Raw genomic sequence first — 15,778 nt, forward strand, 5'->3', positions numbered from 1 at the left:
GAAAGCACCCGCAGCAACAAAAAGCGATTTTAACCTTAGTGATTGGGCTGGTGGATTTTCGTTTCGTGACGGACAGCAGCAGCCTGTGCGTTCCACAGCAGACGTGTGTGTGTGAGTGCTGGCCACAGCTGGGCCTTAAACTCAACTGCACATTTCACCAAGAACCAGACATGCTCCTTATTCCATTACATGGTGAGAATGCTGCTCTAGTGTGGATTTTTTTTTTTTTTGGAGACGGATTCTTGAGCTGTCACCCAGACTGGAGTGCAGTGGCACGATCTCGGCTCACTGCAACCTCTGTCTCCTGGGTTCAAGCGATTCTCCTGCCTCAGCCTCCTGAGTAGCTGGGATTACAGGAGTGTGCCACCATACCCAGCTAATTTTTGTATTTTTACTAGAGACGGGGTTTTGCCACGTTGGCCAGGCTGGTCTTGAACTCCTGACCTCAGGTGATCTATTCACCTCAGTCTCCCTAAGTGCTGGGATTACAGGTGTGAGCCACCACACCTGGGCTACTGTGGATGTTTAATATCTCCATTTCACAGGCATGGAAGCTGAGGCTCAGAGGTGCGCAGCTCAGGAGTGGTGGATCTGGGCTCTGAACCCAGGAGTCCAACTTTGGGGCTCTCTGATACACTGTGCTATGGGAGAAGCTCCCAGAAGTCCTAGGCTAGGAGCCTCTAGGCGAGAGGGTTGTTCAAGTCTCTTCCGATTCCCTGGCCCATGAAGCACAGACTCTTGCCCCCAAGGCTGGGCCTTTTACCTCCTAAGGTCTTTTTTTTTTTTTTTTGAGATGAGTCTCGCTGTGTCACTCGGCCTGGAGTGTAGTGGCACAATCTCAGCTCACTGCAACCTCCACCTCCCAGATTCAAGCAATTCTCCTGCCTCAGCCTCCTGAGTAGCTGGGATTACAGGCACCCGCCACCATGCCTGGCTAATTTTTGTAGTTTTAGTAGAGATGGGCTTTCCCCATGTTGGCCAGGCTGGTCTTGAACTCCTGACCTAAGGTCGTCTGCCTGCTTTGGCCTCCCAAAGTGTTAGGATTACAGGCGTGAGCCACCGCGCCCAGCCTCTTAAGGTCTTTTAATTTCTCAAAGGTCTAACTCGGCCAGGTGCGGTGGTTCACGCCTGTAATCCCAGCAATTTGGGAGGCCAAGGTGGGCAGATCACTTGAGGTCAGGAGTTTGAGACCAGCCCGGCCAACATGATGAAACCCCGTCTCTACTAAAAATACAAAAATTAGCCAGGCATGGTGGTGGGCGCCGGTACTTCCGGCTACTCAGGAGGTTGAGGCAGGAGAATCACTTGAACCTGGAAGGCGGAGGTTGCAGTGAGCCGAGGTCGCGCCATTGCACTCCAGCCTGGGCAACAGAGCGAGATTTTATCTCAAAAAAAAAAAAAAAAAAAAAAAAAAAGAGTCTAACTCTTTATTTTCAGCTGAGGGGATGAGCCCAGAGATAAGCATCAGGACCAGAGCTCATTCCTCCGTGGCACTTCCTCCCCTGTCCCGGGCATCATTCCACCCCTGTGCTTTGCCTAGAAAATTCTGACTTACCCCATGGAGAAGAAATGCTCCAGAACCTTCCCCGGGAGGAAAACAGCCCTTGGGTAAAGGGTCCTTCACAGCCAGCTCTTTTCTTTCCCACCAAGAGGTGGGACCACCTGGTGTGGGAGGTGGAGGCTGGCTGGGAAAACAACCCCTCCCCAGGTTTCCTCTGGCTGTGGATCCGCGTGGAGGAAGAGGATGGGGCGTCAGAGCTCTCAGAACCGTGGCCTTGTGAAGTTCCTGAGCGGGCAGATGGGGCGGCAGGGGGTGATCTGGTCCCAGTCCCAGGAGGCCGCCCCGAAGCCAGCATCAAGGCGAAGGCCACGTACAGATCAAACGGCTCCTTGAACCGCGAGGAAGGGCTGGTCCCAGCTCCATCTGGACCAGCCCGCACCATTGTTAACACAGGTTGAAGCCTCATCCGTCCGCACATGTGAGGCTTGCGTTGACTCCTTCTGCCCTGGAATTCTTTTGTCTGCTGCTGAATAAATAAACTACATTTCTTTGGAATTTCTCCTTCTCCCTCAAAGCCTTTTCTCAGCTGATCTTGGAGAAAGGCGACACTGTTGTCCCCATCTTTTCGAGCTGCGCTAGATACAGGGAAGCCTATGGATTGCTGGGTGGAGAGCTGCGGTATGGGCAGGTTTCTCTCCGCCCTTGAGCTTGGGGTCGGACAGGGACTGTTCAAGGAGAGTGCTGGGTGGTACATGAGTCAACATTCTTAAATGTTATTAGTTAGGGATTTGAGGTTTTTGTTTCAATCTGTTTTAAAACAAACTTTATCATTAGTGAATACCATCACCCAGGACAAGGCTAAAAATTTTTCGAGCTAATCAATTTAAAGAAAAACATTAAGTAGGCTGGGCGCGGTGATTCACGCCTGTAATCCCAGCACCTTGGGAGGCCAAGGCGGGCAGATCACCTGAAGTCAGCAGTTTGAGACCAGCCTGGCCAACATGGTGAAACCCCGTCTCTACTAAAAATACAAAAATTAGCTGGGTATGGTGGCGCACACCTATTGTCCCAGCTGCATGGGAGGCTGAGGCAAGAGAATTCCTTGAACCCGGGAGGCGGAGGTTGCAGTGAGCCAAGATCGCGCCACTGCATTCCAGCCTGAGTGACAGAGGGAGACTCCTCGAAAAAATAAAAAAGAAAAGAAAAGAAAAATATTCAGTAGAAAGTTGTCCCATTGGCAGGCAGATATGTCAAACGTCTTCAGGATCTTGCCTGCATGGCTGAATTTTGGGAACTTCTGTTGAGCTCAACACCCTTATTTTATGGAGGAGGAAACAGGGTCCCAGAGCAGTGGTGATGCATTCGAAGTCAGAGAGAGCTAGCTGTGGACACACGAGCATCAACCCTGCGGAATCCCATTTCCAGAACTGGAACCACAGCCCCTTGGCGGGGCCCTTTCCACTACGCCATTTCTTTTTCCTTGCAAATGAATCGCTGCACTAAACAATTTTGCTTGTCAAATTATGCTGATTTCTTTCTTTTCTTTTCTTTTTTTTTTTTTTGAGATGGGATTTCACTCTTGTCACCCAGGCTGGAGTGCAACGACACGATCTCAGCTCACTGCAACCTCCACCTCTGGGTTCAAACGATTCTCCTGCCTCAGCCTCCCAAGTAGCTGGGATTGCAGGCATGTGCCACCACACCCAGCTAGTTTTGTATTTTTAGTGGAGACGGGGTTTCTCCATGTTGGTCAGGCTGGTCTCGAACTCCCAACCTCAGGTGATCCACCTGCCTCAGCCTCCCAAATTGCTGGGATTACAGGCGTGAGCCTCCGCGCCCGGCCTGCTGATTTCAAATATGCAGCTTACCTTATGTTTTATTTCCGGCAAGATGTCCACCAGCCTCTGCAGCGTCTGATGATGGGCCCCGAGCTGCGTGGCAGACACAGGAGGGGTTAGCTGAAAAGGCAGTGGATGGGGGGGGAAGCTCACTCCACTGTAAATACACCACGTTTTAAAAGCAATCCTAGGCCAGGTGCGGTGGCTCATGCCTGTGATCCTAGCACTTTGGGAGGCCGAGGCGGGCGGATCATCTAAGGTCAGGAGTTCGAAACCAGCCTGGCCAATATGGTGAAACCCCGTCTCTACTAAAAATACAAAAATTAGCTGGGTGTGGTGGCACACTCCTATAGTCCCAGCTACTGGGGAGGCTGAGGCAGGAGAATCACTTGAACCCAGGAGGTGGAGGTTGCAATGAGCCAAGACTGTGCCACTGCACTCCAGCCTGTGTGACACAGCGAGTCCTGTCTCAAAAAAAGAAAGCAATCCTAATGATGGATCACCACTTTCTTCATTAGATCTACTCCCGAGCAAGCGATTACCTTTAAAAACACGCCTATCACAGCCAAACCATTCTCTCCCACGACAGCTTCCTTGTAATTGTGGTATTTCACAGAATTCCAGTGAACTAAATGCAGCTGAAACACAATGGAAAGAGAACTTAAATTGATCAGCAAGAAATAAGACAGTCACTTCCCCTTCTGAATGACTGACCTATGTGTCCACTTAATCATAATGAAATGGCCAGGCGCCGTGGCTCACACCTGTAATCCCAGCACTTTGGGAGGCGGAGGCGGGTGGATCACGAGGTCAGGAGATCGAGACCATGCTGGCTAACATGGTGAAATCCTGTCTCTACTAAAAATACAAAAAAAAAAAAAAAAAAAAAAAAAATAGCTGGGCGTGGTGGCGGGCGCCTGTAGTCCCAGGTACTCAGGAGGCTGAGGCAGGAGAATGGCATGAACCCATGAGGTAGAGCTTGCAGTGAGCTGAGATTGTGCCACTGCACTCCAGCCTGGGTGACAGAGCGAGACTCCATCTCAAGAAAAAAAAAAAAAAGAACTAAGTCGTTGCAGCCAGATGTGTAAGATCCCAGCACCAGCAGCACCTCTGAGCTCCCAGGCACTTGACGAAGCCACAGGAAGGAAGAGCCTCAGTCTTCCTGGTGGGGGGAAAAAGGAGAGGATCATGTTAACCTCATCCAATAGAAATGGGTGGTTTCATTATTTTCTACTTCCTAGTTATCCTTGGACAAGAATTACCAGAAAAAACTCAGGCCTCGGCTGGGCGCGGTGGCTCACGCCTGTAATCTCAGCACTCTGGGAGGCCGAGGTGGGTGGATCACGAGGTCAGGAGTTCAAGACCAGCCTGGCCAAGATGGTGAAACCCCGTCTCTACTAAAACTACAAAAATTAGCCAGGCATGGTGGCAGGTGCCTGTAATCCCAGCTACTCAGGAGGCTGAGGCAGGAGAATCACTTGAACCTGGGCGGCAGAGGTTGCAGTGAGCCGAGATTGCGAGATCGCGCCACTGCACTCCAGCCTGGGCAACAGAGTGATACTCAGTCTCAAAAACAAATAAATAAGTAAATAAAATATCTGTTCATCAAAAACAAAGTTGCAGATAGAGATACTAAAATAAAAGTCATGTTGTTAAATGAAAGGAAGCACACAGAAGCCATTGTTGTGCTCATTCTTGGAACTATTTATAAATATGTGTATGATTATGACAATAGATATCACTCCCTATTTATAAAATGTCCGGAGGTCACCTCTGGGTGTGAGATTACAAGCAATTTTAATTTTTTGGTTTGGGTGGACTCTAGTTCCACATTAACTGCAGCATTACTTTCATAACAACAACAAGTTCAAAAAACAGAAAGAGTCCTCAACTCGAAAAAGCATCAGAAAGTCAGGCGAGTGGGTGAGCAGAGGTGTGATAACGTGAATATGGCAAAAATGATCATCACAGGACTGACACGTCAAACTCGTAGATTCTTCTCGTTCATTTCATTTTTTCGTATGTTGCAAAAATTTCATAATAAAATATTTGGGGAAATCTATAAGGCATCACTTATCACCCAAAAAAACTACAAAAACTAATTCCCAACATTGACCTGCACTGATTTTCTCTACTGACTCCCACTTTGGAAGGTTGAAAATAAGACTGCTTTAAGAAGATGATCTTGGCCGGGTACGGTGGCTCACACCTGTTATCCTAGCACTTTGGGAGGCTGAGGTGGGAGGATCACTTGAGGTCAGGAGTTCGAGACCAGCCTGGCCAACATGGCGAAACCCCATCTCTACTAAAAATACAAAAATTAGCAAGGCCTGGTGGCACGCACCTGTAATCCCAGCTACTCGGGAGGCTGAGGCAGGAGAATCGCTTGAGCCTGGGAGACGGAGGTTGTGGTGAGCCAAGATTGTACCAATGCACTCCAGTCTGGGTGACAGAGTGAACCCTGTTTCAAAAAAAAACCCAAAAACCAAAAACAAACAAACAAACAAACAAACAAAAGAAGATGATCTCTATTGCAAAGATGTTCAGCTTCTCAGCAGAGGGCCTTGTGGATTTGCTAGTCCCTACAGCTGCAAGCACACAGCTGAGTGAAGTGCGGCAAAGAGCTCAAGCTCTGACTTTGAATCCCGGCTGTCTGGCTTTGGCAAGTTCCGTAACCATTCAGAACCTCAGTCTCTTCTTCCGTTAAATGAGAGAACTTACAGTGACTTCTTCGTAGGAGAGGGGTGTGACTAAACGGGTGGGGCAGCCGACTGTTCTGGTTTGAGCACTGACAGTCCCAGGCCCCAGGAAACCCTTCACATCTGAGCGGCGGGCATGGCTTGTTCACCCCCTACCATAGAGCCGGAGACATAGAAAGTGTGCAGATATGTGCTATTAGGCCACGTCTACAAACCTCTGCGGGGTACGCGTGGCCGTCCACTGTGTGCTCTGAGCCCCCCTCGTTCACTGCTCCCCAGTGGAAGTGAAATTGCTTCAGTCTGTAGTGGTTTTCCAAGGGCCCACCACTAATTCCTGGAAATAAAGGCAGTGAGACGTGTGTGTCATTTTGTCTGTTTGTTGAGCTGTGGTGTTACCTGAGGCATTGTCTACATTAGGGTTATATGAGTTCACTCGCAAGGGGTTGCTGTATGGTTGAAGTGACAAGCCAAAGGTGGGCTCCGTGAAAGGTGGGCTCTGTCTGTCCCATTCACTCTGCCCCCCACCAGCCCAGCGCCTGCCCAGAGGTTCACAGTAAATGTGGAATGAAGGCAGGGTCCCAGTGCTGCCACTGGGTGGTGGTGAGGACCTCAACTCCCTGCAGGCAGAAATCGGTAAAGAACGTTTCTGTGATGCCTGCCTGTCCTATAAGATTTCCAGACTTTAATTAAAAAAAAAAAGGTGTCTTCCAAATATTTTTTAAAAGCAGCTTAAATCCTATCACCAAATAACATTATAACATGACACACAATGAGCAAAGTTTTTGTTCTGTTTTGTTTTAAGACAGAATCTTACTCTATTGCCCAGGCTGGAGTACAATGGCATGATCTCAGCTCACTGCAACCTCCACCTCTGGGTTCTAGTGATTCTCCTGCCCTAGCCTCCTGAGGAGCTGGGATTACAGGCATGTGCCACCAGGCCAAGCCAATTTTTGTATTTTAAGTAGAGATGGGGTTTCACCATGTTGGCCAGGCTGGTCTCAAACTCCTGATCTCAGGTGATCCACTCGCCTCTACCTCCCAAAGTGCTGGGATGACAGGTGTGAGCCACTGCACCTGGGTGAGCAAGGTTTTTAAATAAGCAGACCCTGAGTTATAGCATCAGTCCTCATCTCTGGCAGTCCCTGCTTAATCTAGGCCCACCACAGGGCCAGCTGTTATTGGAACACTCCTTCCTTCCTAAGTCACCCTAAACACTCACCTTGGAGTCAGCGCTCTCCACCTGCAGGCCTCGGGGTGCCCCTCTCCATGGCACAGTGCCAGGTGCAGCCTCCCAGGAGCTTGCTTCTCCTGACACGTGGGGCTCAGCCATAAGCATCGCTCGCTGAGGCCTCTGGCTCCGGCCCCCAGAGTCATGGCTGCCATTCCCACGTCCAGGTAGTGCTGGGAGTCTGCCTTTTAACGAGCTCCCCAGGGGTTCGGATGTGGGTGGCTTCTCCTGTGTCTAAGCACTTTGTCACTAACAGATTTCCATCAGCAGCTGCTACAAAAGTGGTACCTCTTCCACACGTTTTCACTGAAAGGAGCACAGCGTGCCCCTGGGATGGCTGGGCAAGGCTGGAAGGTGCCGGCAGAACTGGAGCACTGATCACGAATTCGGGGTGGCCCGAGTGCCTCCCATAGCTGTGGAGGAGCCTCGTGTCACCCGCCTTGCTCATGTCACCTCCCGCTGTGGCAAAAGCCAGGAAAGCACTGAGCGCGTGATGAATGCCTGGGGAGCTTGACACTGCTGACTCCTGGTGGTTTCCCAACACCAAAAGTACTTGGGCTGGGCGTGGTGGCTCACACCTGTAATCCTAGCGCTTTGGAAGACCGAGGCGGGCGGATCACTTGAGGTCAGGAGTTAGAGACCAGCCTGGCCAACGTGGTGTAACCCATCTCTACTAAAAATACAAAAATTAGCTGGGTGTGGTGGCGGGTGCCTGTAATCCCAGCTACTTGGGAGGCTGAGGGAGGAGAATCGCTTGAATCTGGGAGGTGGAGGTTGCAGTGAGCCGAGATTGCGCCAATGCACTTCATCCTGGGCGATAGAGTGAGACTCTGTCTCAAAAACAAAACACAGGCATGAGCCACCGTGCCTGGCCTCCAAAACACAATCTAAGGAACTTACAGAACCACAATATGGGAGCACGGTGAGCTCTGTGCTCGCTTCTGCCTCAGCCTGTGTCCGTGGTGGAAAGGCGGTTTGCAGTCAACAAGCCCCAGCAGCATCAAAGTGCATTGATTGGTGGCTGAGGGTGGAGCCTGCCAGGGGGTCTGCCTCTCACTCTTGGGATGGGCTCACTCATGGTAAGTTTACTGTGTGGAAATTCATGCATGTCTGTATTATCTCTTCTAGAATAGAAATGCCTAGAAGGCAGGGATGATGGATGCTTCATGGACAAATTAGACTGGACCCAGCCTGGTAGATGCCATTTGTAAGACTGATTAAGTCCCATCCAGTTGCACTCTTAGGACAGAGGCTGTTTCTAGGCTGGGTGTGGTGGCTCACGCCTGTAATCCCAGCACTTTGGGAGGCCAAGGTAGGCGGATCACCCAAGGTCAGGAATTCAAGACCAGCCTGACCAACATGGTCAAACCCCACCTCTAGTAAAAATACAAAAAATTAGCCAGGTGTGGTGGCAGGTGCCTGTAATCCCAGCTACTTGGGAGGCTGAGGCGGGAGAATTGCTTGAACTTGGTAGGAGGAGGTTGCAGTGAGCCGAGATTGTGCCACTGCACTCCAGCCTGGGCGACAAGAGCGAAACTCTGTCTCAAAAACAAAACAAAACAAAAACAAACAAACAAACAAAAACGGCTGTTTCCGTCTGGACCATCACTGTATCAACAGGACTTAGTGCAGGAAGGGGTCATCGAAGGCACACAACAAACCCTCAAGAGATGAATGAATACAGGAACGAATGGGATTAGTCAGTTCACTGATTTATTCATCGAATCACTCGGTTGGTTAGCAGCTCTGTGTGTTACAGTGGAATCGAGCCTTTCCCACAGCAGTTGGGGAACTGCCTGGGATTTCTAGGAAAGTCCACACAACACAGAAATAGTTAAAGACCTGGATTTGCAACTCAGCTCTGCTTCTAGCTTGCTGTGTGACCTGGGCAAGTAGCTTAGCCTCTCTGAGCCTGAGCCTCTCTACCTGTTAAATGAGAAGGGCGGGCAGGATAAACGGAGACAAGGCAGGAAGCATTTTGTAAAGTGTTGTCTGATGATGGCAGTGGTGGTGATTGCGCATCGCACACCCTTCAGGGGCTCTGCAGCTTCGTCTGTGTAAAGAGAGTTACTAAACGTTTCTCCTGGTCCCAGCTCAAGCACCCTAGGGTTCTACGTAGGCACATAAATAGGGTTCCAAAGAGAGTGACGCCAACTGCATGAGGCATAAGTCCGCTGACAGCCGATGCCTGCCGGATCCCCACCCACAAAACCTAGTAGAAAAGTCACCCTCCAGACTGTGGCCAAGCAACAAGGGCCAGGAACGGGAGCTGCTGGGACCAGAAGGGACTTGTGAGCCCTGAGCCTCTGCAGGGTAAGGTGCTGTACTAACTCTGGGGCTAGAAGACTTTCCCAAGGGTTTCCAGCAGGGCTGGAGCCCACAGGCATCTCTTCACCCTTCCCGACCCCGAGCTGTCCCAGAATTCTTCTTCTTCTTCTTCTTCTTTTTTTGAGATGGAGTTTCACTCTGTCGCCCAGGCTGGAATGCGGTGGTGTGATCTCAGCTCACTGCAACCTCCACCTCCCGGGTTCAAGAGATTCTCCTGCCTCAGCCTCCCAAGTAGCTGGGACTACAGGTGCACACCACCACACCCGGCTATTTTTTTTTTTTTTTGTATTTTTAGTAGAGACGGGGTTTCACCATGTTGGCCAGGATGATCTCGATCTCCTGACCTCATGATCCGCCCGCCTTGGCTTCCCAAAGTGCTGGGATTACAGACGTGAGCCACTGGGCCCAGCCTGTCACAGAATTCTTTACTGCAGCAGCCTCTGATGGGCTGGATCCCCCGCCTCTCTACTCATTGGAGTAAGAGACAAGTCAGCCCTTTCCAATCTGCCTCCTGAGGGGAACCATGGGGCCCTCGGGACATGCAGCCCCTCCTCAGGCTGGCGCGGGGCATCTGCACGCCTGTACCTGAACAAGGGGCTTGCTTGAAACGGCGGCCACCCTGGGCTAGGGACCAAGCACGCTCAGGGGAAAACCCAAAAAGGCTACTGTGTCTCACTGGTTCTATGATACGCAAATGAGGAGGGAAGCGAAACCTACGTTCTTCTAAGAGGGTAACTGCAAAGGAAGTCTGGGCCGCTGCGTTTTCGGGAACAGCAGGTGCAGGGGCCGATGGATCACTCGGGCTGGGCTGGAGCGGCCTCTGGTGGCAGTTCGGTGAAGAGGCAGCCGGAACCTGGCAACGTGGCCCGCGCGGGGCGCACGCATGTCAGGAAGACACAGAGGCCTTTTTACTGAAAATGCCGGCGGGTGTGGATTCCACAGGCTCCTCTTCAGCATCAGTCTAGTGTGGGATTCAGACACCTTGAGCCTCTTTCAAGGTGAAACAGAGAATCTCACTGCAAATTTTAAATCCCACTGTAAATTCCGAAATTAGACCTGCGCCGCCAAGACCGCCCACCAGCAAAATGCCAAGCGTATTTCTTTAAAAACTGGAAAGCCGGGTTTCGTTGCTCTTCCTGTAGACAACACAGCATGGGGTCAGGAGTGGGGTCTGGAGTCGGACGCACGTTCAGAGGCTGGGGTCACTTCTCCCAAACCGTGTGCAGTCGGACGCACGTTCAGAAGCTGGGGCCACCACTCCCAAACTGTGTGCTCTAGGTCCAGCTTTTGCACCCCCCCAGCCTCAGTTTCCCCATCTGTAAAGTGCGGATGATCCTTGAACCCCCACCATAGGACTGCTGTTACGATTAAGTCACATGGGAAATACGAAGTCCTTAGCACAACGCTTGACGTAAAGGAAGCACTCTAAAACAAACAAACAAACAACAACGAACTGGAAGCCACTGAAGCCTTCATGGGGTGAAACAGCTGATTAAGGGGCAAAGGCTCTCACTGGCCAGGTTCTGCCGTGTCCGGGGCACCACGCATCCTGTCCATGAGCTCACGTCGTTGTCGTGACGGAGAAGGCTTGGTGCGTACCAGAGTGCGGCGGAGGAGCTGGCGTTCACTGGGTACCTGCTACCTGCTGGGCATTGCGAGGTAACTTTATGTTCCTCCCAGGACGAACTCCTCACAATGGCCCTACAGAGCAGGTCCTGTGAGTCCAACTTTGAGATGAGGAAATTGAGATGCAGAGAGGTTCAGTCACCTGCCCCGGTTTAGCCGGCAAACTCACCCAGGTCTGACGGTCCAGGCCCTCAGCTTTTGTAGTAGGGTTCAGGCCAAACTCTGCTACTTGCCTTGCCAGTAAAGTTAGGGACCCAATTTAAGGCTGCAGACCTGGATAAAATAATCTCAAAGTGACTTCTTTTTTTTTTAGGTGGAGTCTCACTCTGTTACCCAGGCTGGAGTGCGGTGGGGTGCTCTCGGCTCACTTCAACCTCTGCCTCCCAGGTTCCAGTGATTCTCCTGCCTCAGCCTCCTGAGTTGCTGGGACTACAGACATGTGTTACCACACCCCACTAATTTTTGTTTTTGTTTTTGTTTCTTTGAGATGGAGCCTTGCTGTCACCTAGGCTGGAGTGCAATGGCCAGATCTTGGCTCACTGCAAACTCCACCTCCCGAGCTCAAGCGATTCTCTCACCTCTGCTTCCCGAGTAGCTGGGATTATAGGCACCCACCAGCATGCCCAGCTAATTTTTGTATTTTTAGTAGAGACAGGGTTTCACCATGTTGGCCAGGCTGGTCTTGAACTCTTGACCTCAAGTGATCTGCCGCCTCAGCCTCCCAAAGTGCTGGGATTACAAGCATGAGCCACTGTGCCCAGCCTAAAGTGACTTTTCATAATGACAATACAATGTCAGGGTATTCTCCTTAATCAAAAAAAAAAAAAAAAAAAAAAAAAAAGGCAAGCCCAGTTCACGAAAAGGGGTCTTTAAGCTGCCAGCCCCCATCCCCCAGACTCTGCTATCAGCAGGGCTGGTCCACCGGGCAGCACTGGCCACTGTTGCCTCAGCGTTCTGTGTAAGCAGGTGCGTCAGAACTGGCTCATGGAGATATAATTGAACGATTGCCTCAGCTCGTGCCAGACTATCCAAACATAATAACAGATGACGTCTGGGGCCGGCTCCAGGCTGTGACGTGCTGGCCCCAGAGAATATTGTCTCTGCTATTACAACAGATGCTGTTAATAGCCATCTATTTGTAGCTCGGGGCTTTTACCAAGATGAGCAGGCTTTTGGCAGGCACGGGTTGTTTGAAGGCTTAAAATTAGTACACGAGAAGTTTGAGATGTTCTAATTACTGGAAATTTCAAATAACATGATGCTGCAAAGGACCGGACTGCTTCCGGTGCCACTCTGGGAGGTAGTGCACGTTCCCAAGCTGTAAAGGGTGATGGCTGAGGGCTTCTGTGTGCCACCTCCCCAGGCAGGCAGGGGCCACAGCCACTGCAAGCCCCTGCCCACAGAACTCCGCGACGACGGAACCTAGACAGCTCCCTGGAAGTTAGCCTCTGAGACCATCACATATTGGCACTGGTTTGAAAGCCAGGCAAATGTGGGCTCCAATCCTGGCTTCACACAGTGGGGCTTTGCAAGTTGTTTTATAGGTCTGTGGCCCAGACTAGACGTTTGTAAAAGGATAATGATGTCTACTTCAGGGGCCCATGGCAAGGATTGAGTACTGTGATGCTTACAAAGTACCTCCCTAACAGTCCCTGGCACACAGTGAGAGCTCAAATAATGGTAGCCAGTTACTATTATTATGACTGGTGTTACTGTTATTATTAAAATTACTGTCATCGCCCAGACATGGTGGCTCACACCTGTAATCCCAGCACTTTGGGAGGCTGAGGCGGGCAGATCACTTGAGGTCAGACGTTTGAGACCAGCCTGGGCAACATGGTGAAACCCCGTCTCTACTAAAAATACAAAAATTAGCTGGGCGTGGTGGCACGTGACTGTAGTCCCAGCTACTTGGGAGGTGGAGGTGAGAGAATCGCTTGAACCTGGGAGGTGGATGTTGCAGTGCGCCAAGGTCGTGTCACTGAACTCCAGCCTGGGCGACAGAGGGAGACTCCATCTCAATAAATAAATAAACAATAAAATAAAATAGAATTGCTATCATCACTGCCATCACCATCATCTCACCATGGCAGAGATCCGCAGTCCCCTGAAACAGATACCACGAGTCTCAAGGTAAGACCTGCACGTAAAGACGTCAAAAGATAAATATGTCTTAAGAACACGTCCATAAGAAAGGGCTTTGCCAGCCATGCAAGCATAAAAGAAGAAAAGTCCCTCATTCATCCGAAAACACCCACTGAATTTCTCCCGCGTGCCAGGCACCACGCTCAGTACGGGGGACAGAGGGAGGAGGCTCTGGGCTCAGACTTGCCCTCGCAGAGCGTGGAATCCAGGAGGGGCAGACGGTGGTAGAGATAAAAAGCTGTGTGTCTGAGAGGTGAGGGTGCGGGCTTTGGGGCCCTAAACTTGCTTGGGACGCCCAGGAGGGCCCCCGTGGAAGCGGCATTTCAGTGGAGCCCTGAAGATGGGTTTCTATTTGTCAGGTGAAGATAATGGCGGCTCCAGGCAGAAAGGGACGACCAGCGGAAAGGACCCTGGTGAGAGCAGCCACCACGACGGAACAGGCGGAAGCACCAGCTGGCAAAGGCACTGTTAGGGGCAGCAGGAGATGGGATTAGGGGGGCAACAGGGTCGGCGCCGGTGGTGGCGAAAGGAAGGGGGGGCCTTCGCCAACAAACCCCAACATGGTTTTTTTTTTTCTGAGACAGAGTCTCGCTCTGTCACCCAGGCTGGATGCAGTGGTACAATCTTGGCTCACTGCAGCCTCTGCCTCCTGGGTTCAAGCAATTCTCCTGCCTCAGCTTCCTGTAGCTGGGATTACAGGTGCATGCCACCACCACAACTGGCTAATTTTTGTATTATTACCAGAGACAGGGTTCCACCATGTTGGCCAGGCTGGTCTCAAACTCCTGACCTCAGGTGATCCACCTGCCTTGGCCTCCCAAAGTGCTGGGATTACAGGCGTGAGCCACCACACCTGGCCCATCAACAGGTTTTGAATGTTCCAGTCGTTTTTTTTTTCTTTTTGAGTCAGGGGTCTCCTTCTGTCACCCAGGCTGGAGTGCAATGGTGCGATCATGGCTCACTGCAGCCTCAACCTCCTGGGCGCAAGCCATCCTCCCCTCTCTGCCTCCTGAGTAGCTGGGACCACCATGCCCGGCTCATTTTTTTTACAAGACCACTGTTAAAAGCCCGGAAGAATCCTGCAGCTCGCTGTGGTGGGCTGTTTTGCGTGTGCTAGAGTCTATTCAGCATTTCAGATGGAAAAGCCTCAGCATTCCTCTTCCGTGGGCCTCCACCGTAGCTCCTTTGAAACCTTTGCTCTTTCTCGCACCTTCCCATCTGAGTCTCTGTGCCGTGGCCCTCCCCTCCTCTCCAATACGAAGAGCCCACACTCAGCTTCCCTCCTTCTCCACCCCACACTGCCCAAGCACCTCACCTCCCAATGACTGACTCGTCCCCGGTCTTGCACACACCTGGGGAGCGTAGCTGGCCCGTCGTGCACACCAGCCTTGCAGGCTCGGTGAGTAGACCATCCTTGTCTGCTCTTGCCGGGTGCAGCTGTGTGTAGTGGCCCAAGGGGGGTCATCTGGGAGGGCATAAGGAAGCTTAAGTGACGTCCACCATGAGGAGGCGTAAGTGATGTCCACCACAAGAGGCGTGGGGAGCGGCGGCAGCGCGTTCATCCACTGTGCTTGACTTCGTTTATTTCCCCGATGACCTTTTCTCGGAATTCCTAGCTGGATCTCCGTGAGTGCCAGGGCTGGGTCTGGGAAGGGTTTGGGACCCAGCACATCACCTGGCACAGCCAGTGTTTGCTCAATATTTGCTGAGAGAAAACTGCAGCCATGTCACCGATTTGCAATAGGAGCTTCTCGTATGGAGCAGAAATGTGTTGTTGCCTGTGGCTTTGCAGGAGCTCCGAGCACTGGTGAGAGGAAGTCACGGGTGACCATGGTAGGCATTACCGCCTGATGGGGTTGCTGGCTGGTCCTGAGCTCATCACCGTCCATCTCCTGCATCCACAGTGATTTCTATTAAGTGCAGCTTTTCATCAGGCAACCGCCAGCAGCACTGAGGGGTGGGATGATGGCAAATTGACCAAAACACTCAGGGGGTGCTAGCCACGCGGCGGGTGCAGATGCGGACCCCCAGCCCCACGAGCTTGGAGTGCCGTTCAGCCCCGCTGCACCCCCATCTGTCTCCAAGGCTGAGGAACTGGGGTGGGAGGAGGAGGAGGCACAGAGCCGTCTGAACACAGCTAGAGCCACTCACTGGCCACTGCAGGGGAGCAACGCAGTGGGGAAGCCAGCAGGGAGGGAAGGGGCAGTTGCAGTGGGTGGGCACGGGGGCTCAGCTACCGGCACAGCAACACGAGGGAACCACAGAGAGCAGGAGGGAGGACGCGGGGGTGGGTGCAGGGCGGGAGCACCGGGCGGTCCACAAGGTGGTCAGGACCTCAGCTGGCGGCTGGGCTTGGGAGGGGCTGGCATGGAGTCACGGGCCACCTTTCCCTAAGTGTTTCCCTAGGCAAGGT

The 15,778-nt window shown here is 51.8% G+C and overlaps 1 protein-coding gene across 2 annotated transcripts in view; it reads right to left on the reverse strand.

Moving 5' to 3' along the window:
• Positions 1-15,778, reverse strand: part of CA5A (carbonic anhydrase 5A) — a 54,837-nt gene that overhangs the window by 17,680 nt on the left and 21,379 nt on the right. For both annotated transcript variants that reach the window (XM_031003044.3, XM_031003043.3), the window contains exons 3-5: positions 6,254-6,372; positions 3,882-3,977; positions 3,370-3,432 (exon numbers count right to left, since the gene is read on the reverse strand). In XM_031003044.3, coding sequence (XP_030858904.1) covers positions 3,370-3,432; positions 3,882-3,977; positions 6,254-6,372 — 278 coding nt within the window. The remainder of the gene's footprint in view (positions 1-3,369; positions 3,433-3,881; positions 3,978-6,253; positions 6,373-15,778) is intronic.

The sequence above is a fragment of the Gorilla gorilla genome, chromosome 18, assembly GCF_029281585.2.
Source record: "Gorilla gorilla gorilla isolate KB3781 chromosome 18, NHGRI_mGorGor1-v2.1_pri, whole genome shotgun sequence".
Lineage (NCBI taxonomy): Eukaryota > Metazoa > Chordata > Mammalia > Primates > Hominidae > Gorilla > Gorilla gorilla.